This window comes from Boleophthalmus pectinirostris, unplaced genomic scaffold, assembly GCF_026225935.1.
Source record: "Boleophthalmus pectinirostris isolate CB_2022bp ecotype Guang Dong unplaced genomic scaffold, ASM2622593v1 HiC_scaffold_11, whole genome shotgun sequence".
NCBI lineage: Eukaryota > Metazoa > Chordata > Actinopteri > Gobiiformes > Gobiidae > Boleophthalmus > Boleophthalmus pectinirostris.
In genome coordinates this window covers 24,647,946-24,674,957 of record NW_026570994.1, presented here as the reverse complement: position 1 = coordinate 24,674,957, position 27,012 = coordinate 24,647,946, and the positions used below count along the sequence as shown (strand labels likewise).

General features: G+C 46.5%; 2 protein-coding genes across 2 annotated transcripts in view; both read left to right on the top strand.

Annotated features, from left to right (window-relative positions):
- The window catches only part of pmvk (phosphomevalonate kinase), a 4,538-nt gene extending 3 nt beyond the window's left edge, over window positions 1-4,535 (top strand). Inside the window, exons 1-5 of the mRNA XM_020939792.2 lie at window positions 1-475; window positions 594-657; window positions 1,310-1,462; window positions 3,029-3,158; window positions 4,140-4,535. The exon at window positions 1-475 is cut by the window's left edge and continues 3 nt beyond it. Of these exons, the coding sequence (XP_020795451.1) occupies window positions 378-475; window positions 594-657; window positions 1,310-1,462; window positions 3,029-3,158; window positions 4,140-4,279 (585 nt within the window). The 5' untranslated portion in view covers window positions 1-377 and the 3' untranslated portion in view covers window positions 4,280-4,535. The remainder of the gene's footprint in view (window positions 476-593; window positions 658-1,309; window positions 1,463-3,028; window positions 3,159-4,139) is intronic.
- Window positions 4,504-27,012, top strand: LOC110173786 (uncharacterized). The gene is made up of 28 exons (XM_055163923.1): window positions 4,504-4,704; window positions 4,837-5,087; window positions 7,600-7,624; window positions 7,699-7,812; window positions 8,830-8,970; window positions 9,073-9,188; window positions 9,332-9,452; window positions 9,539-9,816; window positions 9,913-10,504; window positions 11,363-11,527; window positions 14,963-15,126; window positions 15,305-15,329; window positions 15,575-15,688; window positions 16,192-16,329; window positions 16,518-16,630; window positions 16,701-16,821; window positions 17,750-18,069; window positions 18,940-19,262; window positions 19,894-19,985; window positions 20,495-20,691; window positions 20,806-20,830; window positions 20,921-21,034; window positions 21,123-21,254; window positions 24,512-24,912; window positions 25,228-25,345; window positions 25,609-25,796; window positions 26,244-26,666; window positions 26,740-27,012. The coding sequence occupies exons 1-28, from the start codon at window positions 4,650-4,652 to the stop codon at window positions 26,839-26,841; spliced, it is 4,968 nt and encodes a 1,655-aa protein (XP_055019898.1). The 5' UTR covers window positions 4,504-4,649; the 3' UTR covers window positions 26,842-27,012.

The following is a 27,012-nucleotide window of genomic DNA, read 5'->3' as shown; positions in this document are numbered from 1 at the left end:
CCATGTTTAAGTTAACTGTGCAGTTTTAATAAAAACTCTATAAAAACTCGTTGTTCTGCGGATGCGCTGATCTAACCCTGACTTAAGTGTTTTTAGAGTTTGTACGTTTTTGTTTTTTACGGTTTAAACGTGACTTTGTGGATTTGCTGCGCGTTTTGTTTCACCGTTACGGCCCCGGATCAGAGTGGAGCCACCAGCGACTGTTTACGTCCGCCCCGAGTCACGTGACCGAGCCGGCTCTGAACCGGGTCTGAACCGGGTCTGAACCGGGTCTGAACCGGGTCTCGAGCTCCTTACTCCTTTGGTCCAGTCTGTTGTTCCGGATGTTCCAGTGCGGGAGTGTGACCCGGAGTTAGGCGCAGTTTTTCGGCTTTAAAATGGAGCAGACGGAGCGGACCGAACCGAAGCTGGTTCTGGTTTTCAGCGGGAAGAGAAAGTCCGGGAAGGATCACGTGACAGACCTTCTTCAGACTCGGTACGGACCGGACCGGACCAGAACCTTTACAGCATCTTAAAAATTACTCATCTTGTCTCCTCTCTCCTCGTTTGTTTCCTTGTCTCCTCTCTCCTCGTTTGTTTCCTTGTCTCCTCAGTCTAGGTCCTCAGGTCTCGTGTATCGTTCGTCTCTCTGGTCCACTGAAGCAACAGTTTGCTCAGGTCAGTCCCCCTGGTCTCTGGTCTCTGGTCTGGTCTGGTCTCTGGTCTCTGGTCTCTGGTCTGGTCTCTGGTCTCTGGTCTCTGGTCTCTGGTCTCTGGTCTCTGGTCTCTCTGGTCTCTGGTCTGGTCTCTGGTCTCTGGTCTGGTCTGGTCTCTGGTCTCTGGTCTCTGGTCTCTGGTCTCTGGTCTCTGGTCTCTGGTCTCTGGTCTCTGGTCTCTGGTCTCTGGTCTCTGGTCTCTGGTCTGGTCTGGTCTCTGGTCTCTGGTCTCTGGTCTCTGGTCTCTGGTCTCTGGTCTCTGGTCTCTGGTCTGGTCTGGTCTCTGGTCTCTGGTCTCTGGTCTCTGGTCTCTGGTCTCTGGTCTCTGGTCTCTGGTCTGGTCTGGTCTCTGGTCTCTGGTCTCTGGTCTCTGGTCTCTGGTCTGGTCTGGTCTGGTCTCTGGTCTCTGGTCTCTGGTCTCTGGTCTCTGGTCTCTGGTCTCTGGTCTCTGGTCTGGTCTGGTCTCTGGTCTCTGGTCTCTGGTCTCTGGTCTCTGGTCTCTGGTCTGGTCTCTGGTCTCTGGTCTGGTCTCTGGTCTCTGGTCTCTGGTCTGGTCTCTGGTCTCTGGTCTGGTCTGGTCTCTGGTCTCTGGTCTAATCCCGGTCTGTTCTCAGGACCACGGTCTGGACTTAGACCTGCTCTTGGGTCCTGGTCCGTATAAGGAGCGGTTTCGGTCTCAGATGATCCACTGGGGCGAAGACCAAAGGAGGAACGACCCGGGATTCTTCTGTCGCCTAGCAACAAGGAACGCCACTCAACCTGTCTGGGTACGATACACGAGTACTACTACACGAGTACTACAGGAGTACTACCGGAGTACTACTACACGAGTACTACACGGAGTACTACAGGAGTACTACTACTACACGAGTACTACACGAGTACTACACGAGTACTACTACACGAGTACTACTACACGAGTACTACACGAATACTTCTACACGAGTACTACACGAATACTACTACACGAGTACTACTACATGAGTACTACACGAATACTACTACATGAGTACTACACGAGTACTACTGCACGAGTACTACTACACGAGTACTACTACACGAGTACTACACGAATACTTCTACACGAGTACTACTACACGAGTACTACACGAATACTACTACACGAGTACTACTACATGAGTACTACACGAATACTACTACACGAGTACTACACGAGTACTACTGCACGAGTACTACACGAGTACTACAGGAGTACTACTACACGAATACTACTACACGAGTACTACTGCACGAGTACTACACGAGTACTACACGAGTACTACTGCACGAGTACTACACAAGTACTACACGAGTACTACTACACGAGTACTACTACACGAGTACTACTACACGAGTACTACAACATGAGTACTACACGAATACTACTACACGAGTACTACTACATGAGTACTACACGAATACTACTACACGAGTACTACACGAGTACTACTGCACGAGTACTACACGAGTACTACAGGAGTACTACTACACGAATACTACTACACGAGTACTACTGCACGAGTACTACACGAGTACTACACGAGTACTACTGCACGAGTACTACACTAGTACTACACGAATACTACTACATGTGTACTACTGCATGAATACTACAAGAGTACTACTGCATGAGTACTACTACCTGTGTACTACCTGAGGACTACTACCTGTGTACTACTACCTGTGTATACTTGTGTACTACTACCTGTGTATTACTACATGAGTACTACCTGTGTACTACTGTGAGTACACACTGGGTGTAGTACCTTCGTTACTATTACTATAGTACTACAACTACAACTAAGCTTAAACCTGTACATATGTGTGTTTCTGTGTTGTGTTGTGTGTGTGTTGTGTGTTGTGTGTGTGTGTGTGTGTGTGTGTGTGTGTGTTGTGTGTGTGTGTGTGTGTGTGTGTGTGTGTGCTGTGTGTGTGTGTGTGTGTGTGTGTGTGTGTGTGTGTGTGTGTGTGTTGTATGTGTGTGTGTGTGTGTGTGTGTGTGTGTGTGTGTGTGTGTGATGTGTGTGTGTGTGTGTGTGTGTGTGTGTGTGTGTGTGTGTGTGTGTGTGTGTGTGTGTGTGTGTGTGTGTGTGTGTGTGTGTGTGTGTGTGTGTGTGTGTGTGTGTGTGTGTGTGTGTGTGTGTGTGTGTGTGTGTGTGTGTGTGTGTGTGTGTGTGTGTGTGTGTGTGTGTGTGTGTGTGTGTGTGTGTGTGTGTGTGTGTGTGTGTGTGTGTGTGTGTGTGTGTGTGTGTGTGTGTGTGTGTGTGTGTGTGTGTGTGTGTGTGTGTGTGTGTGTGTGTGTGTGTGTGTGTGTGTGTGTGTTGTGTGTTCAGATGGTGAGTGACGCTCGCAGGATCTCAGACTTGACTTGGTTCCGGACCCAGTACCCGACTCAGACCCGGTCTGTCCGGGTCCAATGTTCAGACCAGACCAGGATCAGCCGCGGGTGGAGCTTCACTGTTGGTGAGTCCTGGTTTAGTCCTGGTTTAGTCCTGGTTTAGACCTGGTTTAGTCCTGGTTTAGTCCTGGTTTAGACCTGGTTTAGACCTGGTTTAGTCCTGGTTTAGTCCTGGTTTAGTCCTGGTTTAGACCTGGTTTAGTCCTGGTTCAGTCCTGGTTCAGTCCTGGTTTAGTCCTGGTTTAGACCTGGTTTAGTCCTGGTTTAGTCCTGGTTCAGTCCTGGTTTAGACTTGGTTCAGTCCTGGTTTAGTCCTGGTTTAGTCCTGGTTTAGTAGACCTGGTTTAGCCTGGTTTAGTCCTGTCCTGGTTTAGTCCTGGTTTAGACCTGGTTTAGTCCTGGTTTAGACCTGGTTTAGTCCTGGTTTAGACCTGGTTTAGACCTGGTTTAGTCCTGGTTTAGTCCTGGTTTAGACCTGGTTTAGTTCTGGTTTAGACCTGTTTTAGACCTGGTTTAGTCCTGGTTTTAGACCTGGTTTAGACCTGGTTTAGTCCTGTTTTAGTCCTGGTTTAGACCTGGTTTAGTCCTGTTTTAGTCCTGTTTTAGACCTGTTTTAGACCTGGTTTAGACCTGGTTTAGTCCTGGTTTAGTCCTGGTTTAGTCCTGGTTTAGTCCTGGTTTAGTCCTGGTTTAGTCCTGGTTCAGTCCTGGTTCAGTCCTGGTTTAGACCTGGTTTAGACCTGGTTTAGTCCTGGTTTAGTCCTGGTTTAGACCTGGTTTAGTCCTGGTTCAGTCCTGGTTTAGACCTGGTTTAGACCTGGTTTAGACCTGGTTTAGTCCTGGTTTAGTCCTGGTTTAGACCTGGTTCAGTCCTGGTTTAGTCCTGGTGTAGTTCTGGTTTAGTCCTGGTTTAGACCTGGTTCAGTCCTGGTTTAGTCCTGGTTTAGACCTGGTTTAGTCCTGGTTTTGTCCTGGTTTAGTCGCCAGGACTAAAACTAAACCAGTCTTTTATTTTGAAGGCTGCTGTTTTGTGTTTTATTTTGAAGGAGTGGACGACGCAGAGTCTGAGTGTGGTCTGGACTCTGGCGTGGACTGGGACTGGATCATCTCAAACGATGGAGACCCTCAGGACCTCGAGGACCAGCTCAGACCGGTTATAGATCTGGCTCTGAAGGCTGCCTCATAATCTGAACTAGACCTGGACTAGACCTGGACTAGACCTGGACTAGACCTGGACTAGACCTGGACTCTGTGAGCACTCAGACAAATGCAGGATCTGCAGATTTATTTCATACTGAAAAGTTTAGTCTGAGTCTCTGCTCGAGTCTGAGCTGGACTTTGTGATTCTTCTGTTTTATTGAACCGAACCTTTGTGATTTCTGTTTTAAATAAATAAAAGTTTAAATAAATTAAAGTTTTAAATAAATATTTATCGATTTGAAGTTGTGGACATTATTGATTCTGAGGTCATGTGACTGCTTCCTGTGCTCTGATTGGCTCTTGAGGATCAGCTGACCAGACTTTGGCCTAAGGTCCAGAGTGAGGTCTGGATCATCATGGACCTGGTTTTACTGGTTCTACTGGGACTGTCCTCAGCCCGGTCTGCTTCAGGTTAGTCCTGGTTTAGTTCTGGTGTAGTCCTGGTTTAGACCCAGGTTTGTTCCTGGTTAAGTCCAGGTTAAGTCCTTGTTTAGTCCAGGTTTAGTCCAGGTTTAGTCACTTTTGGTCTCTCTTTGGTCTCAGTGTTCCTGGATGCAGAGCAGGCTCACCGGGTGCTGAGGTCTGGTCAAGTCCTGGTACAGTCCATCAGAGGCTCAGACCCCGGTCCTGGTCTAGATCCCGGTCTCGGTTCGGTCCGGTCTGTGGTCCGGTCTCGCAGGGCGAACTCGGGTTGGCTGGAGGAGCTGCAGAAAGGCGACTTGAGACGAGAATGTGTGGAAGAAATCTGCAGCTACGAGGAAGCACGAGAAGTATTTGAACACACGGAGACTACTGTGAGTACTACTGTAGTACTACTACTACTACTACTACTGTAGTACTACTGTAGTACTACTACTACTACTACTACTGTAGTACTACTACTACTACTACTACTACTACTACTACTACTACTGTAGTACTACTACTACTACTACTGTGAGTACTACTGTAGTACTACTACTACTACTACTACTGTAGTACTACTACTACTACTACTTACTACTACTACTACTGTGAGTACTACTGTAGTACTACTACTACTACTACTACTGTGAGTACTACTGTAGTACTACTACTACTACTACTACTGTAGTACTACTACTACTACTACTACTACTACTTACTGTGAGTACTACTGTAGTACTACTACTACTACTACTACTGTGAGTACTACTGTAGTACTACTACTACTACTACTACTGTAGTACTACTACTACTACTATTACTACTACTACTGTAGTACTACTACTACTACTACTGTAGTACTACTACTACTGTGAGTACTACTGTAGTACTACTACTACTACTACTACTGTAGTACTACTACTACTGTAGTACTACTACTACTACTTTTACTACTACTACTGTGAGTACTACTGTAGTACTACTACTACTACTACTACTGTAGTACTACTACTACTACTATTACTACTACTACTGTGAGTACTACTGTAGTACTACTACTACTACTACTGTGAGTACTACTGTAGTACTACTACTACTACTACTACTGTAGTACTACTACTACTACTATTACTACTGTGAGTACTACTGTAGTACTACTACTACTACTACTACTACTGTGAGTACTACTACTACTACTACTGTGAGTACTACTGTAGTCCTACTACTACTACTACTGTAGTACTACTACTACTGTGAGTACTACTGTAGTACTACTACTACTACTACTACTGTAGTACTACTACTACTACTACTACTGTAGTACTACTACTACTACTACTACTACTGTAGTACTACTACTACTACTACTACTACTGTGAGTACTACTGTAGTACTACTACTACTACTACTGTAGTACTACTACTACTACTACTACTACTACTGTGAGTACTACTGTAATACTACTACTACTACTACTACTACTGTAGTACTACTACTACTACTGTGAGTACTACTGTAGTACTACTACTACTACTACTACTACTGTGAGTACTACTGTAATACTACTACTACTACTACTACTACTGTAGTACTACTACTACTACTACTACTACTGTGAGTACTACTGTAATACTACTACTACTACTACTACTACTGTAGTACTACTACTACTACTGTGAGTACTACTGTAGTACTACTACTACTACTACTACTGTAGTACTACTACTACTACTATTACTACTACTACTGTAGTACTACTAGTACTACTACTACTACTACTACTGTGAGTACTACTGTAGTACTACTACTACTACTACTACTACTACTGTAGTACTACTACTACTACTATTACTACTACTACTGTGAGTACTACTGTAGTACTACTACTACTACTACTACTACTACTACTACTACTACTACTACTACTACTGTGAATACTACTGTAGTACTACTACTACTACTACTACTACTGTAGTATTACTACTACTACTACTACTACTACTATAGTAGTACTACTACTACTACTACTACTGTAGTACTACTACTACTACTACTACTACTGTAGTACTACTACTACTACTACTACTTACTACTACTACTAGTACTACTACTACTACTACTACTACTACTACTACTACTACTACTACTGTAGTACTACTACTACTACTACTACTACTAACTACTACTACTACTACTACTACTACTGTAGTACTACTACTACTACTACTACTACTGTAGTACTACTACTACTACTACTACTACTACTGTAGTACTACTACTACTACTACTACTACTACTACTACTGTAGTACTACTACTACTACTACTACTACTGTAGTACTACTACTACTACTACTACTACTCTAGTACTACTTCTACTACTACTACTACTACTGTAGTACTACTACTACTACTACTACTACGACTACTATGACTACTACTGTAATACTAATACTACTATTACTACTGCCAGAGAAGTATTTGAGCATCCTGGTTTAGTCCTGGTTTAGACCTGGTTTAGTCCTGGTTTAGACCTGGTTTAGACCTGATTTAGACCTGGTTTAGACCTGGTTTAGTCCTGGTTTAGACCTGGTTTAGTCCTGGTTTAGACCTGGTTTAGACCTGGTTTAGACCTGGTTTGTCCTGGTTTAGACCTGGTTTAGTCCTGGTTTAGACCTGGTTTTAGTCCTGGTTTAGACCTGGTTTAGTCCTGGTTTAGTCCTGGTTTAGACCTGGTTTAGACCTGGTTTAGACTTGGTTTAGTCCTGGTTTAGACCTGGTTTAGTCCTGGTTTAGTCCTGGTTTAGACCTGGTTTAGTCCTGGTTTAGTCCTGGTTTAGACCTGGTTTAGACCTGGGTTAGTCCTGGTTTAGTCCTGGTTCTAACTTGTCTTTTGTTTCAGAACGAGTTCTGGAAAACGTATCGCGGTGAGTCTTGTGTTTGTACTGAGCGCGCTCTGTACTGGTGCATTCTGGGTAACGCAGTCCTCTGGTGTCTGTAGTCCAAGACCCCTGCTCATCTGGACCCTGTCAGAACGGAGGCACCTGTCTGGACCTGGGGCAGAGCTTCACCTGTCTGTGCCCCCCCAACTTCTCCGGGCTCACCTGCCAGCTCGGTACAGTCGCCCACAGACCTCACCCGTCGCCCACAGACCTCACCTGTCACTCACAGACTTCACCTGTCGCCCACAGACCTCACCTGTCACTCACAGACCTCACCCGTCACTCACAGACCTCACCCGTCGCCCACAGACCTCACCCGTCACTCACAGACCTCACCCGTCGCCCACAGACCTCACCCGTCACTCACAGACCTCACCCGTCACTCACAGACCTCACCCGTCGCCCACAGACCTCACCCGTCACTCACAGACCTCACCTGTCGCCCACAGACCTCACCCGTCACTCACAGACCTCACCCGTTGCCCACAGACCTCACCCGTCACTCACAGACCTCACCTGTCGCCCACAGACCTCACCCGTCACTCACAGACCTCACCCGTTGCCCACAGACCTCACCCGTCACTCACAGACCTCACCCGTCGCCCACAGACCTCACCCGTCGCCCACAGACCGTCGCCCACAGACCTCGCCCACAGACCTCACCCGTCGCCCACAGACCTCACCCGTCGCCCACAGACCTCACCCGTCACTCACAGACTTCACCTGTCACACACAGACCTCACCCGTCGCCCACAGACCTCACCCGTCGCCCACAGACCTCACCCGTCACACACAGACCTCACCCGTCACACACAGACCTCACCCGTCACACACAGACCTCACCCGTCGCCCACAGGCCTCACCTGTCACTCACAGACTTCACCCGTCACTCACAGACGTCACCCGTCCGTCTGTATTTCGATGTTTGTAGATCAAACTGTGTCTGTGTCACAGAACAAACTCACACTGACACAAACCTCAGGCGTCTGCAGGTTTGTGTTGAACCTCCCGGTGCATCCTGGGAGCTGTAGTCTGCCCCGGTGCATCCTGGGAGCTGTAGTCTGTCCCGGTGCATCCTGGGAGCTGTAGTCTGCCCCGGTGCATCCTGGGAGCTGTAGTCTGCCCCGGTGCATCCTGGGAGCTGTAGTCTGCCCCGGTGCATCCTGGGAGCTGTAGTCTCTGTGTTGCAGACGACCACGCGGCTCGACGGCGCTGCCTGGTGGAGAATGGAGGATGTGCACATTTCTGCGAGGAGCAGGAGGCGGGGCCAAAGTGCAGCTGCGCCGACGGGTACCACCTGGATCATAACCAGATCGACTGCAACAGCTCAGGTACAGAGAGATGAAAAGAGAGGAAGAGAAAGGATGTCCGGCCTTGGTCCGGCCCTGGTCCGGCCCTGGTCCGGCCCTGATCCGGCCCTGATCTTGTTTCAGAGCCCATTGCCTGTGGGATGGTTCCGGTTCTTGGGGACAGGTCCAGTCCGGCTCTGGACCCCAGAGCCCGGATCGTGGGCGGAGCCGAGTGTCCGAGAGGAGAGTGTCCCTGGACGGTAAGACCGGACTTAGTCTTGGTCCAGACCTTGTTTTGGTCCTGGTTCAGGCCTAGTCCAGACCAGCGTTAGACCTGACTTAGACCTGTTTTAGACCTGTTTTAGACCTGTTTTAGACTTGTTTAGACCCTGTTCTGGTCCAGGTCTTGCTCCTGTACAAAGAGCGGCCGTTCTGTGGGGGGGTTTTTTTGAGTCCGGACTGGATCGCGACTGCGGCCCACTGCCTGGAGGACACCAAGCAGCGCCACCTGGAGGCTGTGGCCGGTATGTCACACGTCACCTACATCAGGGTTAGACCTGGATTAGTTCAGGTCTAGACCTGGTTCTGACCCGGTTCTGGTCTATTTCAGGGGAGCATGACGTGGACTTGTCCGAGGGCTCGGAGCAGAGGGTCGGTGTGTCGGAGATTCACGTGCACGAGCGCTACGATCGGCGCACGGCGGACAATGACATCGCTCTGCTGCGCATGGCCACGCCCCTCGCCGTGACATCACACGCCGTCCCCGTGTGCCTGCCCACGAGCGCGCACGCACACACACAACTGCACAGCAAGAGCGTGCACATGGTCAGCGGCTGGGGGCGCGTGCACGAGGCCGGACCAACCTCCAGAGTCCTGAAGAAACTACAGGTGAGACCAGGTCTAGACCAGGACTAGACCAGATCTAGAACAGAGACCAGGTCTAGACCAGATTTTACAAAACTATCAGTGTTGTTTGTGCCTCAGGTGCCTCTGGTCCGGACTCAGACCTGTCAGGACGAGACCGGTCTGGTTCTGACCCAGAACATGATGTGCGCCGGGTTCCTGGGGGGGCAGCAGGACTCGTGTAAGGGCGACTCGGGAGGCCCCCTGGTGGCCCATTTCAGAGGGACCTGGTTCCTGACCGGGATCGTGTCCTGGGGCCGAGGCTGTGCCAGACCGGGTCAGTACGGCATCTACACACGGGTCGCCAACTACCTGGACTGGATCAGAGCCAAGACCGGATTGGGACCAGGAGGAGACCAGAACCAAGACCCAGGACCAGGAAAAGACCAGAGCAGTCAACCGGGTCAGACCACATCCAAACTGAGTCAAGACCTGAACCAAGACCCGGGATCGGACCAAAACCAGACCACAGCTGAACCGGTCCAGAATCTGAATCAAGATCTAAGACCAGACAAAGACCAGACCATAGCTGGGCAGGAGGTCAATCAAAACCAGGTCTATAACCAGACCGGGTCAGAACTGGACCAGGGTCTCTTCTACAATGAGACCGGAGCTTCACAGCAAAACCAGAGTCTAACAGCGGACCAGAACCAGACCCAGACCCAGGACCAAGGCTAGATCTACTTCTAAACCCCAGGACGAGACTAGACCCAGGAACAGGACTCGACCTAAGACCAGAACTGGGACCAGGTTTGAGTCAAAATGATGTGAACTCATGATGAAAGTTCCTCAGTTTTATTTATTTAATCATTTATAATTCATAATCAAATGAAACCCTCACAATAAAGAAAATAAAAGTTAAATATAATAAAAATAAATTAATCATTTAATAAAATAATGTTTAATTTCTGCTGTTAATAAAGTTGGTTTTCATTTTGTCTTATTTTTCTTGTCTTTCTAAAAGAACTTTACACAGACACTGTTTCGGTTGGGGTCGGATCGAGGGGTCGCGGGGCGGGAGGGGGCAGGGGGGTCGTGAGGGGGAGGGGGCAGGGGGGTCGTGAGGGGGGAGGGGGCAGGGGGTCATGAGGGGGAGGGGCAGGGGGGTCGTGAGGGGGAGGGGGTCGTGAGGGGTCGTGAGGGGGAGGGGAGGGGGAGGGGGGTCGTGAGGGGTGGGGGTGGAGGGGGTCCTGTGGGGGTTAGGGTTGGGGGGGCAGGAGATTATAAAATGGTGACTCTGTATTTAATGATTTTAAATGAAACATTTCATTGAATCACTTCCTGTTTCGCTCTTTAAACTCGTCAAGTTAATAATAAAAATTTATCTTTATTTTTTTTTGTCAGGACCTGAGCTTCATGCAAACCTGGTCTTTGGTCCAGTCCTGGTTCAGGGCTGGTCTAGACCTGGTTTAGTCCTGGTTTAATCCTGGTCTAGACCTGAGTTTTAACCCTAAACAGGGTCAGAGTTTGTTTGAACAGCGTGGCCTCTGATTGGCCCGTTGACCTGACTCTCTTACCTGATTGGCTGAAGCAGAGTTCCAGCTCTTGTTTTCTCAGTTAGACTCAGGACTAACCCCAGAACTCAACATGTCTCCTGCGAGGTTCTCTATGGTCCGAGGTCTGGCCAAGGGACCCGGTCCAGTCTTGATCCTGGCCCTGGTCCTGGTCTCTCTGGGATCTTTTTCCAGCGCTGCAGGTCAGTCCCTTTAAATAAAACACATTATCTTTTCTGTGTTTTTGTTTATTCTATGCCTGTTTAAATTTAACCAAGGAGAAATCATGGACTAAACCAGGACTAAAAAAGGACTGACTCCGGGACTAAACCAGGTCCAAACCAGAACTAAAACATGAATAAACGGACTAAACTAGAACAAAACCAGGAGACTAGACTAGGACTAAACCAGGACTAAACCAGGACCAAAGGCTGAAAAACATTGAGAGCAGAATTATTCTGAAGGATCACAGATGCAAATTCATAAAATAATCAGTGGTCTAAAAAAACTCTAAGGCCAAAGAGAAATGTTTATTAAAACACACAAACAATCTCTCATATCACCATAACTAGAATTATACATGAATCAATAAATTCCAGCAGACTCTTGGGAAATCTCTGCAATTTACATCTGGAGATTCAAAAGAAACAAGCAGGTCCAGACCTAAAGTCCAGCAGTAAAATGTGTAACAGAACAACTTATGAGGCACCTAAATCACGTTTTTTTTATTTTTTATCTACACCAAATTCAATTTGTCTTTAGGAAACCCTAAACACCTAAACCCGAACTCCACAGAAACAGCCTTATTCTTTCTTTAAGTAAAACTAAAACTGAACACTGACAGAGCAGGAGTTGTTGGAGCAGTTTTCCTAAACCCCAAGAAGCCTTCGAAACTGTCAGCGGCCAAATCTTACTCAATAAATGATCAAACTTTAACTTCTCCTCACACCCTGTACACAGAGAAAACTGTTTGTTACAGAATTCTTCATCACCTACATGTGTAAAGCAGCTACGACTTCCACAAGGCTCAGCTTTATCACCTTTATTATTTTGTCTTTATATAAAAGATCTTCCTGGTGCTGCCCATCCAGTGTTCAGTGCCAGTTTTATGCAGGTGACACAATCGTCTATGTCTCTGCAAAAAATAAACATCAAGCAGCTCCAGAACTGACACCTGCAATAAAAACAGTTTCAGAAGCTGCAGACGTCTCAGCTGGTCCTAATGTGACTAAAACCATCTGTATGTTTTTAAAAAAAATTAAACTCTGTTGCAGAAGATAATCCCTTGTAATGATAAAATGAACACCAGCTGAGACACTTTAATTTAAATAAGAGTCAAGCTCAAACATTTGTCTCAAACACATAAGAGACCGTTTAAGCTGTTTTTAATGCAGTGATTGTTTCTCACATGACGTAGTGCAGGACAAGCTGGGCCTCAGCGTGCAACACAACTCTGAAATGAAATAAAACAGGATATAAACAAGCTCTTAACATTTTAGACAAAAAATCAAAGACCCACCATCGCTGCATTAGTTTGAAGAAACACATTATATCAGGCTGGGACTGAGAGTAAATGAAGTGTAAAAGAGGAAAAGTGTAAAAGAGGAAAAGTGTAAAAGAGGAAAAGTGCCTTTGGCTGTTTTCTTTTTCATGCCTCAAACCTGAAACATCGTCAAGAGACTGAACTCCAACACTCAGCTCCTCCTCTGCTCAACTTAAATCATGAGGCAGTGGGTATTTTATTTTAGCTTTAGTCATGTTAATAAAATACAAATTTGTGATTTTTGTTTAAACAGGTCAGAGGTCACAGGTCACATTCCAAAAACGTTCACATCTGACAGACTGAAATCTGAACTTTGAACACAGAATAAAACCGCATGGAGACAGAAGGAGGGACCTGACACACGGGGAGGGACCTGACACACGGGGAGGGACCTGACACACGGGGAGGGACCTGACACACCACCTAATTTTGGTGTGTGCACAATATCACTACACCTTAGAACCCACATGCTTGTGTGAGGCACCATTTTAAAGCTTAGACCTTCTAGTTTCTGTAGATATGTACATGAAGACTGTGAGTGCTGCCTCACCTACAGTACAGTCAATTAAAATTGAATAAAAATTGTATTTGTTGCTTCGGAAAAAAAAAAGAAAAAAATAAAGGCCTTAGCTTGGTCATACTTCATACTAGGCATTTGTGACTCACTACACTCATTGTTGGCAACAACTGTGTAGAATTTCAGATCTGTAGGACAAAGGGTTTTGATGCTGTGAGCCTTTGTGTAAACAAAATGACAATTCGGCACAAGATTGCCAAATTTGTGCCAAAATAATAATAATAATATAATAATAATAATAATTGTTATTATTATAATACTAATTCTTCTGAGCTTTAGGCATGTTTTCTCAAGAAAAAAACTAAAAGTAGCCAAAATTGTCTTCCAACTGGCAGATCTGCGCTCCATGACCCCTCCCACACTGCTTCTCTGTGTCTCTCTCTCTTACGCTTATAAACACAGCGCCCGTTTCAAAGACTATCTGCATGTCCCACCCACCGTTTGAAAGCTCTGGTGATAGGCTAAAACAATATGTCAATCACTTTCTGGAAGATCCAATGACTGAAGAGATTTCCCGTAAACAAACTGATGACGCGTGCATAAAGCCAGGAAGTACGTGAGTGCGTTAGCTTCTTCAGCGGCTTGTCCCACCTAAACCCCGCCACCGACAACAGCGGGGAGGGTCTCATTTTGAAGCTAAGAGTGTGAGGAAAACAAGCGCACCCAAGAGCGGGAGAGAAAGGGAAGTGAGAGCGGGAGAAGAGGCGGAGAAGAGACAGAATATTTTCATTCACGGATTCATCCACTCATACGGACGACGGTTTTCTGGATTATTCCCCCACATGGAATTATTTTATGGAAAAATCAACTTGATATTCTTTTTCTGTTTATTATTACGGATTTATTGAGTACAACTTTTCATGGATTGAACGCGTTTTGGACCGACAGAACCGCTCAAAGGTAAGAAACGCGTATCTTATTCTTTGTTTATGATGTGAATTTTTAAATTCACATAAATTCGGGCTCGTTGTACGGCATAAAATGAATGATATGGTTGTTTTATTGATAAATTAAGCTTTCAAACGATGTATGGCCAGTAGTGAAAACAATAATGAAGGTGAATATACAGAGTGAACATTTTTTATTGGAAAATCGCCCGCCGGCGGGCGGGTGGATGGTAAGTGGTTTTAAACAATATAAATGGAGTTAACAGTTCAGTCAAACGTTCACGTCCTGATCTCCCACCAAACCTGAGTTCTTTTGTTTTAATGATTGGTAATTTCTCGCTGCTCCAGCATTTCAGGGATTTTTTTCTCCTCGTTGCATTCATGGATTTGTAATAAAACTTTTATTATCTGAACAGTAGGGTCCAGGTTTGGGTTTAGGTTCGGGTCCGGGTTTGGGTTCAGGTTTGGGTTTGGGTTGTTGTGCTTTGCTGTGGCTTAACTGTGACCGTTTAAATTGTTATTTGATTGGGATTAAATGTATAGATTAAAGAAGGACTAGACTAGGACTAGACTAAGATTAGATCAGAACTACATCAGGACTAGATTAGGTCTAACCAGTTCTGTGTGCCAGTGTTCCTAGACCCGTCTGAGGCCCACTCGGTCCTGGTCCGGTCCAAACGGGCCAACAGCGGATTTCTGGAGGAGCTAAAACAGGGAAACCTGGAGAGAGAGTGTGTGGAAGAAATCTGCGACTACGAAGAAGCACGAGAAGTGTTTGAGGACGAGGCCAAGACCGTGAGAGAGAACTAAACCAGGACTGAACCAGGACTAAACCAGGACTGAACCAGGACTAAACCAGGACTGAACCAGGACTGAACCAGGACTGAACCAGGACTGCACCAGGACTAAACCAGGACTGCACCAGGACTGCACCAGGACTGAACCAGGACTAATTGTCTTTTGTTTATTCTAGCGGGAGTTCTGGAGCACCTACAGGAGTGAGTATCTCAAACATCTGCTTGTGATTTAACTCCAACCCCCAAACCGACCAATCAGAGCAGGGGTCACACAGGGGTCAGGGGAGGTCAGCAGCAGCATTTATTTTTTTCAGTTCCGACACTGGACACAGCACAGCCAGACCACCTGAAGAACACACACACACAGTGACTTGTATATTTGTGTATTATTGTGTATATTTGTGTATTATTGTGTACACCTGTTCATACTTGTTCCTCTGATGCAGAAACGGACCCCTGTGCCACAAACCGCTGCCAGAACAACGGCACCTGTCGCCAGACGGGGGCGTCCTACACCTGCCTGTGTCCTGAGGGCTTTGAGGGAAACCACTGTCAGACAGGTACTACCAAAATACTACTACTACTTCTACTGCTACTGCTGCTACTACTACTACTACTTCTACTACGATACCCACTACATCTGTAACACTCTCAGACAGGTACTACCAAAATAACAACTAACTACTTAATACTTCTAAGACATTTCCGTGTCCATATTTGTGTAAATGTCCAACATATTTTTTCACATTGAGATCTGATGTCAGTTTCAGAGTAGTTTCTGTGTAGTGAGCGCCCCCTTCAGGCAGATAAAAGCACTACAAGCGTCTGACCAGAACTGAAGAAGTGGCTTGGATGAGCTGAGAAATGGATAAAAATGTTTTAGAGTTGGACTGAGGGACGAATAGTTTAATACAACTGCAAATGAAGCAATGTCAGGGTCACAATATTTGATTTATCTGAGTTTATAGTTTTTACTGTGTTACTCCCGAGGGTTAGTCCTAAGTGCCTGTTCTGTGTTATATTATATTAATATTATATTTAATCATTATGTGTTTCTGTGCAGTGTTTGAGGACTCTCTGAAGTGCCTGTTCCAAAACGGTCGCTGTGAACAATTCTGCGACGGCTCTGGAGCCAAACGTCGCTGCTTCTGTGCAGAAGGATACAAGCTTGGAGAAGATCACCGCAGCTGTGATGCCCAAGGTAAGACCAGGAATAAACCAGGACTAAACCAGGACTAAACCAGGCCTAACCCAGGACTGAACCAGGACTACAGCAGGACTAGTGGGAAAGTGGGATTAAAGTAGGACTAAAGTGGGCCTAAATTGAGTCTAACCCAGGACTGAACCTGAGCAGGTCTAGACCAGGATCTGAGATCTTATATGTTTCAGTGGAGTTCCCGTGTGGGCAGCTGGTCCCAGACCCTGGACTGAACCAGACCCTGAGACCTCAGACCAGACTCGTGGGGTCAAACCAGTGTCCGAGGGGGCAGTGTCCCTGGCAGGTGCGTCACCTGACCTCATTTACATAATGTATTATTACATCATCATGAGACCCTGCCCCTTGTGTGCCAGGTGCTGCTGGAGTTGAACCGAACGCCTCACTGTGGGGGTGCACTGATCAGACCGGACTGGATCCTGACTGCGGCTCACTGTGTGTCGGACCTGTCCCCCCAGAACCTGTCTGTGGTGGCAGGTAACACCCTGACCCCACAGCCCCATAACACCCTGACCCAAACCCAAACCCCCCTGACCCCCTAACCCTGACCCTGTCTGTTACTGGAGGTAACACCCTAGGGTTAGGATTAGGGTTAGGGTTAGTGGACTGAGCGAGTGTTGTGTCACCACAGCATTTGCCACAACTCAAATGAAGCTCGCGATGTTCACAGTTACAGGGATGAATTTGGAGCCAGGCTCTAGTTTATGAATAGGATTTTTTTAACCTACAAAATACTGAAAAACAAACCCCAGAATCATGTAGAGCGAGTTAATACAAACAAACTGACGAGGCTCACGGCAGCACTTACAGACAGAGGAGCCACAATTTAACAATGTAAATAACAATAAATATTAATAATGCCTCAGATTTATACAGCACTTTTTGGACACTCAAAGACACATTATCAGAACATTATTCATTCACTCCAAACCCGGTGGTGTTAAACTACTATTGTAACCACAGCTGCCCTGGGGCAGACTGACGGAAGCGAGGCTGCCAATCTGCACCATCAACCCCTCCGACTCCCACCATCACGCACACACGCACACGCACACACACACACACACACACACACACCCGCCTCCTGTGGCTCCTGATTTTCTCATTGTCTCCCATCCAAGTCCTAACCCTTTTTGTCAAAATCCGATCCCATCAGATCACAGAAGCTCAGAGGCCGGGCCAGACCAGTATGTCCACATACAGTCAATGAGAGCCAGAGTCAGAAGGAGCCAAAAGGAGCCAAAAGAGCACCAGTGCTCATTTCCTGTTTGGAATGTAGCGGTTTGCGCGTTAGCTCTGTGCATTTCCAGTCTACGCCCAGATCTGAATTTTAATGAAGTTGATTTTTGTCCAATAAGATGAAGGTGAACAGAAGTTAATCAGACCTGGTCTGGTCCTGTTGTAGGGGTCTTGGACGTAGAATCCTGGTCGGGTTCTGAGCAGCGGGTCTCGGTCCGGTCTGTGGTTCTGGCTCCTGAGTACAGCTGGGTCTCTGGACACAGGGATTTGGCTCTGATCCAGTTAGACCAGGCCCTGATTCTGAACCGAGACGTGGTCCCGGTCTGTCTCCCAAATCTGGACCTGACCGAAAGAGAACTGGTCCAGACCCGGTACCACACGGTCTCAGGCTGGGGTCAGAGGACAAATGGAGGAAATAAGAACCCTAACTCCCAGAGTGCACCTGGAGGCCCGCACATGAGGAAGATGGAGGTGCCCATTATTCAGGTAATATAGTACAAATACTGCGAAGCACTGTGTAGTACTACAAGTACTGCACAGTATAGAACACAAGAACTACATCTCCCAGAGTGCACCTGGAGGCCCGTATATGAAGAGGATGAAGGTGCATATTATACAGCTTACTACAGTACTACAGTACAAGTACTGCAGAGTGCTGCATAGTGTTGTGTGTCTTTCCCTGTTTAATCCAGAGTTGCTGAGTCGCTCCTCTGTTCAGCTGAGTAGCACCCAGATCCACTAAAGCAGGACTAGACCAGGACTAGACCAGGACTAAACCAGGACTACACTAGGACTAACCCTAACCCTATTCAGTGTGGCATCCAGATTCTTCCACAAACTGAATTCACAGAACAACATATTTAACATTGAACTTTGTGACTCCATTTCAGACTAAGATTCATTATAAAATATATCATATATTTTAAATATCAGATCATTAGTTTGAGGCGTTGACATGTAGGTGACCAATCAGAACCCACTCGATCACAGGGCAGATTTAAACTGATCCTGGATCAGTTTTTCAGCCTAACAGGTAAAATAAAGTGTGAATGCAGAGGGTGAGATATCTCTATATCTAGATCTATATCTAGATCTATATAGATAGATCGATAGATTGAACTGTCACGCTCCTCTGATTGAGGCCTGAGCTGGATGAGGGTGCTAGGCCAAGGTGGAAGGTGAGGAACACATTTATTTATTTATTTTTTAAAATATAACCTTTGGAATTATTGATTATACATGGACTAAATTATCATCCAAACATGATCATTATTGCACATGTGACTACACTGATTAGGGTTAGTCAATAATAATCAGATCTCACATTTATATTTTATATTTCTATTGTCTCAACAGCATCCTTTATGTGTCCAAAAGTCCGGATTGAACCTGACTGATCACATGATCTGCGCCGGCTACCTGAGTGGGCGCCAAGACAGTTGCCGTGGCGACGATGGCAGTCCACTGATCACAGAGTTTGGCTCCACCCATTTCCTGTTGGGCGTGGCGGGTTGGGGGCGGGGCTGTGCCGAGCCGGGGTTCTATGGCGTCTACACCAACGTGGCCCACTTCACCGAGTGGATCCACAAGACCCTGCGGGACCAGAACCAAGACCAGGGTCTGAGCCAGGACCAGAACCCACCTGCAGCAAGCGCACCAGGGCTGGAGCAGAGGCACGTGTAGGACCAGAGCCAAGACCCAATCCAAGACCAGCATCTAAATGAGGACCAGAGTCAAGACCTAGATCTAAACCAGGACTAAAGTTTACACCAGGGTCTAAACCAGGACCCACCCACGAGACCCTCCACCCCCTGCCCCCAGTGCAGGAGGATTTATAACAGATAAACACACCTGGTATATTCTCTGCTGTATCATGTTTAAATAAATAATAAAGAGGAGTGTGTTTTTCAAATGTGTTCACAAGGGGGCGCCGCATACAACAGTAACAGCACAGATTTAGGGCGGACAGAAAGGGCATCTGGAGTAAAACCTGACTTATCACTGTAGGGACCAGTCTATATGAAGATTCATGGAGTTAGACTTGGTTTCACTCCGGTCTAACTTTTATAGACCTGTTTTAGACCTGGTTCAGACCTGGTTCAGACCTGGTTCAGGACCTGGTCTGGGTCAGTGAACTCGAGGACAAAGATCTGTGCAGCTGCTCCATCACACACTATTCATCAAAGGAAACAAGGAGAGAGGAGACAAGGAGCTAGGCAGTAGGACACGTGGTGAGGAGAGGAGGAGTTAAGAGGAGGAGGAGACAAGGAGCTAGGAGGTGGGGTAGGAGACAAGGAGCTAGGAGGCAAGGGAGGAGAGGAGACGAGTGTGTGAGGAGAGAGTGAAAGTCATGCTACGGATTTTCGGACTTCTGCTGTTCCTGGACCTGGTCCGGACTCACGGTAAGACCTGGATTAAATTTAGACCTGCTTTAGACCTGCTTTAGACCTGCTTTAGACCTGCTTCAGGCATTCCATTGGTTCTTTAAAGCTTGGCTTTAGTGGGTATCAGTTTTGGTCTAGACTTTAGTGTATTGATCCAAGTGAACTTTATTCCTGGTTTAGTCCTGGTTCAGAATCTATTCTACCTCTGTTTAATTTTTACTGTAGACTTATTTTGGACCCAGTGTACTCCTACATAAGTTTTGGTTTAGTCCTTCAGTCCTGGTTTAGTCCTGGTTTAGTCCTGGTTTAGTCTGGTGTAGTCCTGGTATAGTCTTGGTGTAGTCCTGGTTTAGATGGTTTCTGGTCTCTCTGTTTACATTAAGTCTAGTCCTCACTCCAGATTCTTAACCCGGGCTGAGGTCTGGGCCCATGTCCATAGGAAAGTCCTGGTTCACTCCTGTTTCAGAGATGGTACTTCTTCTGGTGTTCAGCGTTGTGATCATGGTTCTTCTCTTGGTCTATCCCAGGTCTGGGTCTGGGTCCAGGTCCTGGACCTGGTTCGGTCTTCGTGTCCCGGCAACAGGCCCAACAGGTTTTGGTTCGGAGCAGGAGAGCAAACTCTTTCCTGGAAGAGATGAAAAAAGGAAACATGGAGAGGGAGTGTGTGGAGGAACGTTGTGACTACGAGGAGGCCCGGGAGATCTTTGAGGATGTACAGCAGACCGTAAGTCCAAGACCTGGTCTAGACTGGGTTTAGACCTGGCTTAGATCTACAATAGACCTGGAGCAAAGAAATCCCGGCCACTGAGAAGTATTAAACTAACTGTTTCTGTTTCAGGACTTGTTTTGGGCGAAATACTTTGGTAAGACTCACTTTTATCTGAATAGTTTGGTTTTGGTCTGGTTATAATCTGAGCCTCGTCCAGTCCTGACCCGGTTTGATTCTGGTTTAGATGGAGATGCCTGTGAGTCCAATCCATGTATGAACCAGGGTGTGTGCAAAGACACTGCCGGGGGCTTTGAGTGTTTCTGCAGAACTGGATTTCAAGGAGCCAACTGTGAGATAGGTACAAGACCAGGACTGAACCAGGACTAAACCAGGATTAAACCAGGACTAATCTAAATCTAACCAAGACTTCTTGTGGTTTGTTACAGTGATCCCAGAGCTGTGTGAGAACCAAAATGGCGGCTGTGATCACTTCTGTGAGGTGGAGCGTGGTAGCGTCAAATGCTCGTGTGCAGACGGATATTTCCTTTCATCTGATGAGCAAACATGTGACTCCCACGGTCAGTCCCTGAGTCTCCGGTGTCTGCATCAGGACTTAGACCTGGACTGCATCATAGTCCTAGAACAGAGCCTGTGTGTGCTTATGATTATTTAAATACTAGTAGTAGTAGCAGTACTAGTAGTAGTAGTAGTAGCAGTAGCAGTAGCAGTAGTCAGTAGTAGTAGTAGTAGTAGTAGCAGTAGTTGTAGTAGCAGTAGCAGTAGTAGTAGTAGTAGTAGTAGTAGTAGTAGTAGTAGTAGTAGTAGTAGTAGTAGTAGTAGCAGTAGCAGTAGTAGTAGTAGCAGTTGATGAATATTTCATTAATAGATTAGAATCGATAACCAGCCTCCCCTGCAGATGCGTCTAACCACAGCTAACTGTAGCTGTAGCTATAAATGCACAGATAAAGACTGTAGTTGTATATAAATGCACTTTCTTTCTCACTCTCTGTGGGTGGTCTCATCCTCAACCAGCTCAGGTCCTCTACCAGAGGCCTGGGAACTTAAGAGTTCTGTGCAGTATCTTTGCTGTTCCTGTTCTGCACTTTTCTAGACTGATGTCTGATGTTTCTGGAGGGATCTGCTGTACCCTCCTCCAGGAGGTTAGTGCCCTAAGTGCTCCGATTACCACGGGTCGGGCACCACTGATGCCTTCACCTTTCAGGCCTTTTCCAGCTCTTCCTTGAGCCCCTAGTATTGCTCTAGTTTCTCATGTTCCTTTTTCCTGATGTTCCATCTCTTGGTGTTGCGATGTCCACCACCATGGCTCTGCTGTTTAACACCACTATGTCTGGTTGGTCCATCACCATCCTGTCAGTCTCTATCTGGAAGTCTCACAGAATCTTGGCTTGGTTCTTCTCCACGACCTTTGGATGTGTTTCCCACCTTGACCTTGGGGTCTCCAGCCCCTTACTCTGCACAGATGTTTTTGTACACTTGGTTCGTTGGTTCATGTTTGTTTCCCTGCAGCATCTTACACCTGCAGTTCTGTGCTGGACTGTCTCAGGAGCCTCTGAATGATTGATTGATTGCATTTATATAGCGCCTTTCAAGATACTCAAAGCGCTTTACAGTTCATTATTCAGTCACTCCACACTCAGTGGTGGTAAGCTACTACTGTAGCCACAGCTGCCCTGGGGCAGACTGACAGAAGCGAGGCTGCCAATCTGCGCCATCGGCCCCTCCGACCACCATCACTCACACACACACCACTTTCATACTAGGCAATGTGGGTGAAGTGTCTTGCCTAAGGACAGTTTTTTGCCACTGATGCCCACTGTGGCACCTGGAATTCGTAGCGGTCTCCCATCCAAGTCTTACCCAGGCCCAGCCTGCTGAGCTTCTGAGATCTGACAGGATCAGGCTTTTACAAGCCGGTATGGCTCTGTGCACAGCCTACACTGTGGTTCTTGTCTGCTGTGGTTAGGGTTGGGCCTCTATTGCTCAAGTGTTCAGGTCCTGCTCCTGCAGCCACAGTGGAGAGTTTTAAATCTCGTCTGAAGACCCACTTTTATTCTCTGGCTTTTAACACCGCGTGAGTTGTGTGGTCCTCTGTGTCTTTTATTTATTTTTATGTTTTTATTGGTTTTACTGATTTAATTTATTTATTGGTTTATTTATTTCTATTCTATAATATAGTTTTATTTTACTGGTTTTATATTATTTTACTAGTTTTATTACTTTAAGACTAGTATTATTTTAGTAATTTACTTTATCATCTTATTGTTGTTATTTTTTATGTATTTGTGCAGCACTTTGGAAACAGTTTGTTTGTGAAATGTGCTATATAAATAAAGTGGATTGGATTGGATTGGATTGGATATATATATATATATATATATATATATTTTTTTTTTAACTTTTTTTTTATATATATATATATAAAAAAATGTGTTTCTCACCTTCCACGGTGGTTGGTCTCTCACCCTCATTCAGCTCGGGTCGTCTACCAGAGGCCTGGGAGCTTGACAGTTCTGCGCAGTATCTTTGCTGTTCCCAGTACTGCACTTTTCTGGACTGAGATGTTCCATTGTTTTTCCCGGTATCTGTTGTAGCCTCTTCCAGTTTGGGGGTTACAGCCTCGAGTGTCCGATCACCACAGGCACCACTGATGCCTTTACTTTCCAGGCTCTCTCCAGCTCTTCCTTGAGCCCCTGGTATTTCTCTAGCTTCTCGTGTTCCTTTTTCCTGATATTACCATCGCTTGGTATTGCGATGTCAACCACCACGGCTCTGCTCTGTTTCTTATCCACCACCACTATGTCTGGTTGGTCCATCACCATTCTGTCAGTCTGTATCTGGAAGTCCCACAGGATCTTGGCTCGGTCATTCTCCACAACCTTTGGAGGTGTTTCCCACCTTGATCCTGGGGTCTCCAGCCCGTACTCTGCACAGATGTTTCTGTACACTATGCCCGCCACTTGGTTATGTCGCTCCATGTTTGCTTTCCCTGCCAGCATCTTACACCCTGCAGTTATGTGCTGGACTGTCTCAGGAGCTTCTTTGCACAGTCGACACCGTGGGTCTTGTCTGGTGTGGTAGATCTGGGCCTCTATTGCTCGAGTGCCCAGGTCCTGCTCCTGAGCTCCAGGATGAGCCTCTGTGTGTCCTTCAGACCCTCTCAAGCCATTGGTAGGATTTCTTGATATCAGCCACTTCAGTTCTGTTCCGGTGGTTCGCCCCATGTAGGGGTTTGTCCTGCCATGATGGTCCCTCCAGCTCCTCTTCCTCTGGACCCCACTGTCTGAGACATTCTCTGAGCACCTCATCTGCCAGGGCCTTGTCCTTGATGTACTCAAGGAGCTTGGATGTTTCATCCTGGACAGTGGTTCCCACACTCACTAGTCCTCGGCCCCCTTCCTTCCGGCCTGCGTACAGTCTCAGGGTGCTGGATTTGGGATGGAACCCTCCATGCAGGTCAGGAGCTTTCGTGTCTTAACATCTGTGGTCTGTATCTCCTCCTTTGGCCAGCTTACAATCCCTGCAGGGATCTGATCACTGGCAGGACGTAGCTGTTGATTGCCTGCACCTTGTTCTTGCCATTGAGCTGGCTTATATATATATATATATATATATATATATATATATATATATATATATATATATATATATATATATATATATATATATATATATATATATATATATATATATATATATATATATATATATATATATATATATATATATATATATATATATATATATATATATAGTAGTAGTAGTAATTATATATACAGTAGTGGGTGTGACGAAGCTGTGTTTTCTTTGGGTCCAGAGCCTTTTAAATGTGGAGTCATCATCACAGACCACACCAGGACTGTCTTCAGGTACGATCGGAACCAGAGCCTGAACTTAAACCAGACCCAAGATCAGATCAAAGACTGGGCAGAGACCTGGTTCAACGGGACCGACCTGGACTCTTCTGGATCCAACAGATCTGACACAGTCCACACCCTGGATTCAACCGAGAACTCCTTTGTGATCCCCACCCAGTTCCACCAGGAGCAGACCCAGTTGGACTCTGTTGTAGACCTGGGCCTGGGTCAAGACTTGGATGCAGAGAATCCAGACCTGAATAAAGACCTGGTCCACGAGGAGCTGTTTACGTCACAGATGGCCTCGTGGACTCGGATCGTCAACGGAGAGGACTGTCCCCCAGGAGAGTGTCCCTGGCAGGTACTGAACCAGAACCAAACCAGGACTAAACCAGGATTAAACCAGGACCACACGCAGGACTAAACCAGGACTGAACCAGGACTGAACCAGAACTAAACCGGGATTATACCAGGATTAAACTAGGACTAAACCCAATCTACACAGGGGTCTAAACCACAACCCAGGACTACCTTAGGACTAAACCAAGACAACCAGGACAAAAAAACTGTATAAATCAGAGGCTAATGTAAACCAGGATCATTTCTGTTTAAATTGTACAGCACCAGCTCTAGACTTGGCCCAGCTCAGTCTGGTTTTGATTCTTGTGTTTTCCAGGCCTTGCTGGTGAACGAGGCAAGCATAGGCTTTTGTGGAGGAACCATTTTGAATAACTTAATTGTTCTGACGGCCGCCCACTGCATAAACCAATCACGGCACATCCACGTGGTACTGGGTAAGCCCCGCCCCACAGACAAGGGTTCTCAGGTTCGATTCCCATGTCCAGAGAAGGGTGCAGTCATGGCCTCCTGATCAGGACTCAGATGTGGTCTTCTGTTCCAGACAGGTCTCTTGAACATGACGTGTAACTCTTTAGTGGGAGTTCTCAGGTTTAGTTCCTGTATTACTCTGTGGAGTTCAGAGGTCCAAAGTTAGAGTTAGGTATCTTAAGTACATTGTGTCCTCAGTTATTGTATTATTCACTGGTGTTGTCCTCAGGTGAATTCGATACACAGGTGAAACATGGGAATGAAGCAGTGCATCAGGTGGACAAGGTTCTGATCCATCATAAGTACAAATCAGACACATATCACAACGACATCGCCCTAATGAAACTCAAGACTCCAGTGACCTTCACCAAATACATTCTCCCAGCCTGTCTGCCCACCAGGGACTTCGCCGAGAAGGTAAAAAGGACTGGACAAGGACTGGACCAGGACTGAACCAGGATTGGTCTAATCCAGGGTCTAGACCTGGTCTAATCCAAGTTTAACTCATAGACAAATGGTTAACTAATGTGCTAGCTGCTGCGTTCCAAATGGAAAGTTCATATGCGGGTGCTTCTGGCTCCTACTGACACATAGCAATACTGTGGCCCCTGCCTCTGTAACTGCGGCAGTGACCATGTTGGTCTTAAAATATTTGTATTAACCCACACTACATGACTCTGGTGTTTTTATTTTACTCTTTTGTCCTTTAAAAAAGTCCTGTTTATAATATAGAGCCTGGCACCAAATTTGCCCCTGTAACAGTGAGCACCACAAGCTTCATTTGTTTGATTTCCAAACGCCATGGGTGACATCACGCTTGCTTTGTCCACTTCTTTATACAGTCTATGGTCTAATCCTGTGCAGGTGCTGATGCGTGAGCCTGATGGTCTGGTCTCAGGTTTTGGGCGCCTGGGTGAATTATCACGGCCGTCGTCCATCTTGCAAAGGTTGGCGATGCCGTACGTGGATCGGGCGCGCTGCATGGAGTCGACACAGTTCCGGATCTCAGGGCGGATGTTCTGTGCTGGATACGAGACAGGCGGGAAGGACGCATGCCAGGGCGACTCCGGCGGGCCTCACGTCACCCGCTTCGGAGGGACCTACTTTATCACAGGCATCGTATCGTGGGGCGAGGGCTGCGCTCGCCGCGGCAAGTTTGGAGTCTACACACAGGTCTCCAAATACATTGGCTGGATACGGGACGGCATCCAGATCTTAGTCCCACAGAAACTGGACCAGAGTCAGAACCAGAAAAGGAGGAGGAGGAGCGGACCAGCACCCAAACAGGTCAGAGACAGGAAGGGAGGGCATCTGATACAAAGGGATGTAATTACTGAGTTTCTAATTTTAATTTGAACAGGGTTTTGTAGGAGATGAAGATCCACAGAGGACCAAATGGACTGGACCAGAACATCAGCAGAACCAAGAGAGACAAAGAAGCTTTCAGGTCCTATATCTGTAACACTGAGCACTAGTCCAGGACTAAAACCAGGACTAGACCAGGACTAGACCTGAACTAGACCAAAACTAAACTGACACCACAATCACACACAATCAATTAGGACCTCTAAAGCACTTTTTTGAATCACTGTTTTTTGTTTGAAATAAAGTTCTTTTGAAATCTTGACTCTTC

Excerpts from the sequence above, each read along its gene's own strand:
- LOC110173786 (XM_055163923.1), top strand. The coding sequence starts at position 4,650 with ATGGACCTGGTTTTACTGGTTCTACTGGGACTGTCCTCAGCCCGGTCT. Across the intron at positions 16,631-16,700 it reads GGGGGCAGTGTCCCTGGCAG|GTGCTGCTGGAGTTGAACCG; the intron begins GTGCGTCACCTG and ends CTTGTGTGCCAG. Across the intron at positions 26,667-26,739 it reads GCGGACCAGCACCCAAACAG|GGTTTTGTAGGAGATGAAGA; the intron begins GTCAGAGACAGG and ends TAATTTGAACAG.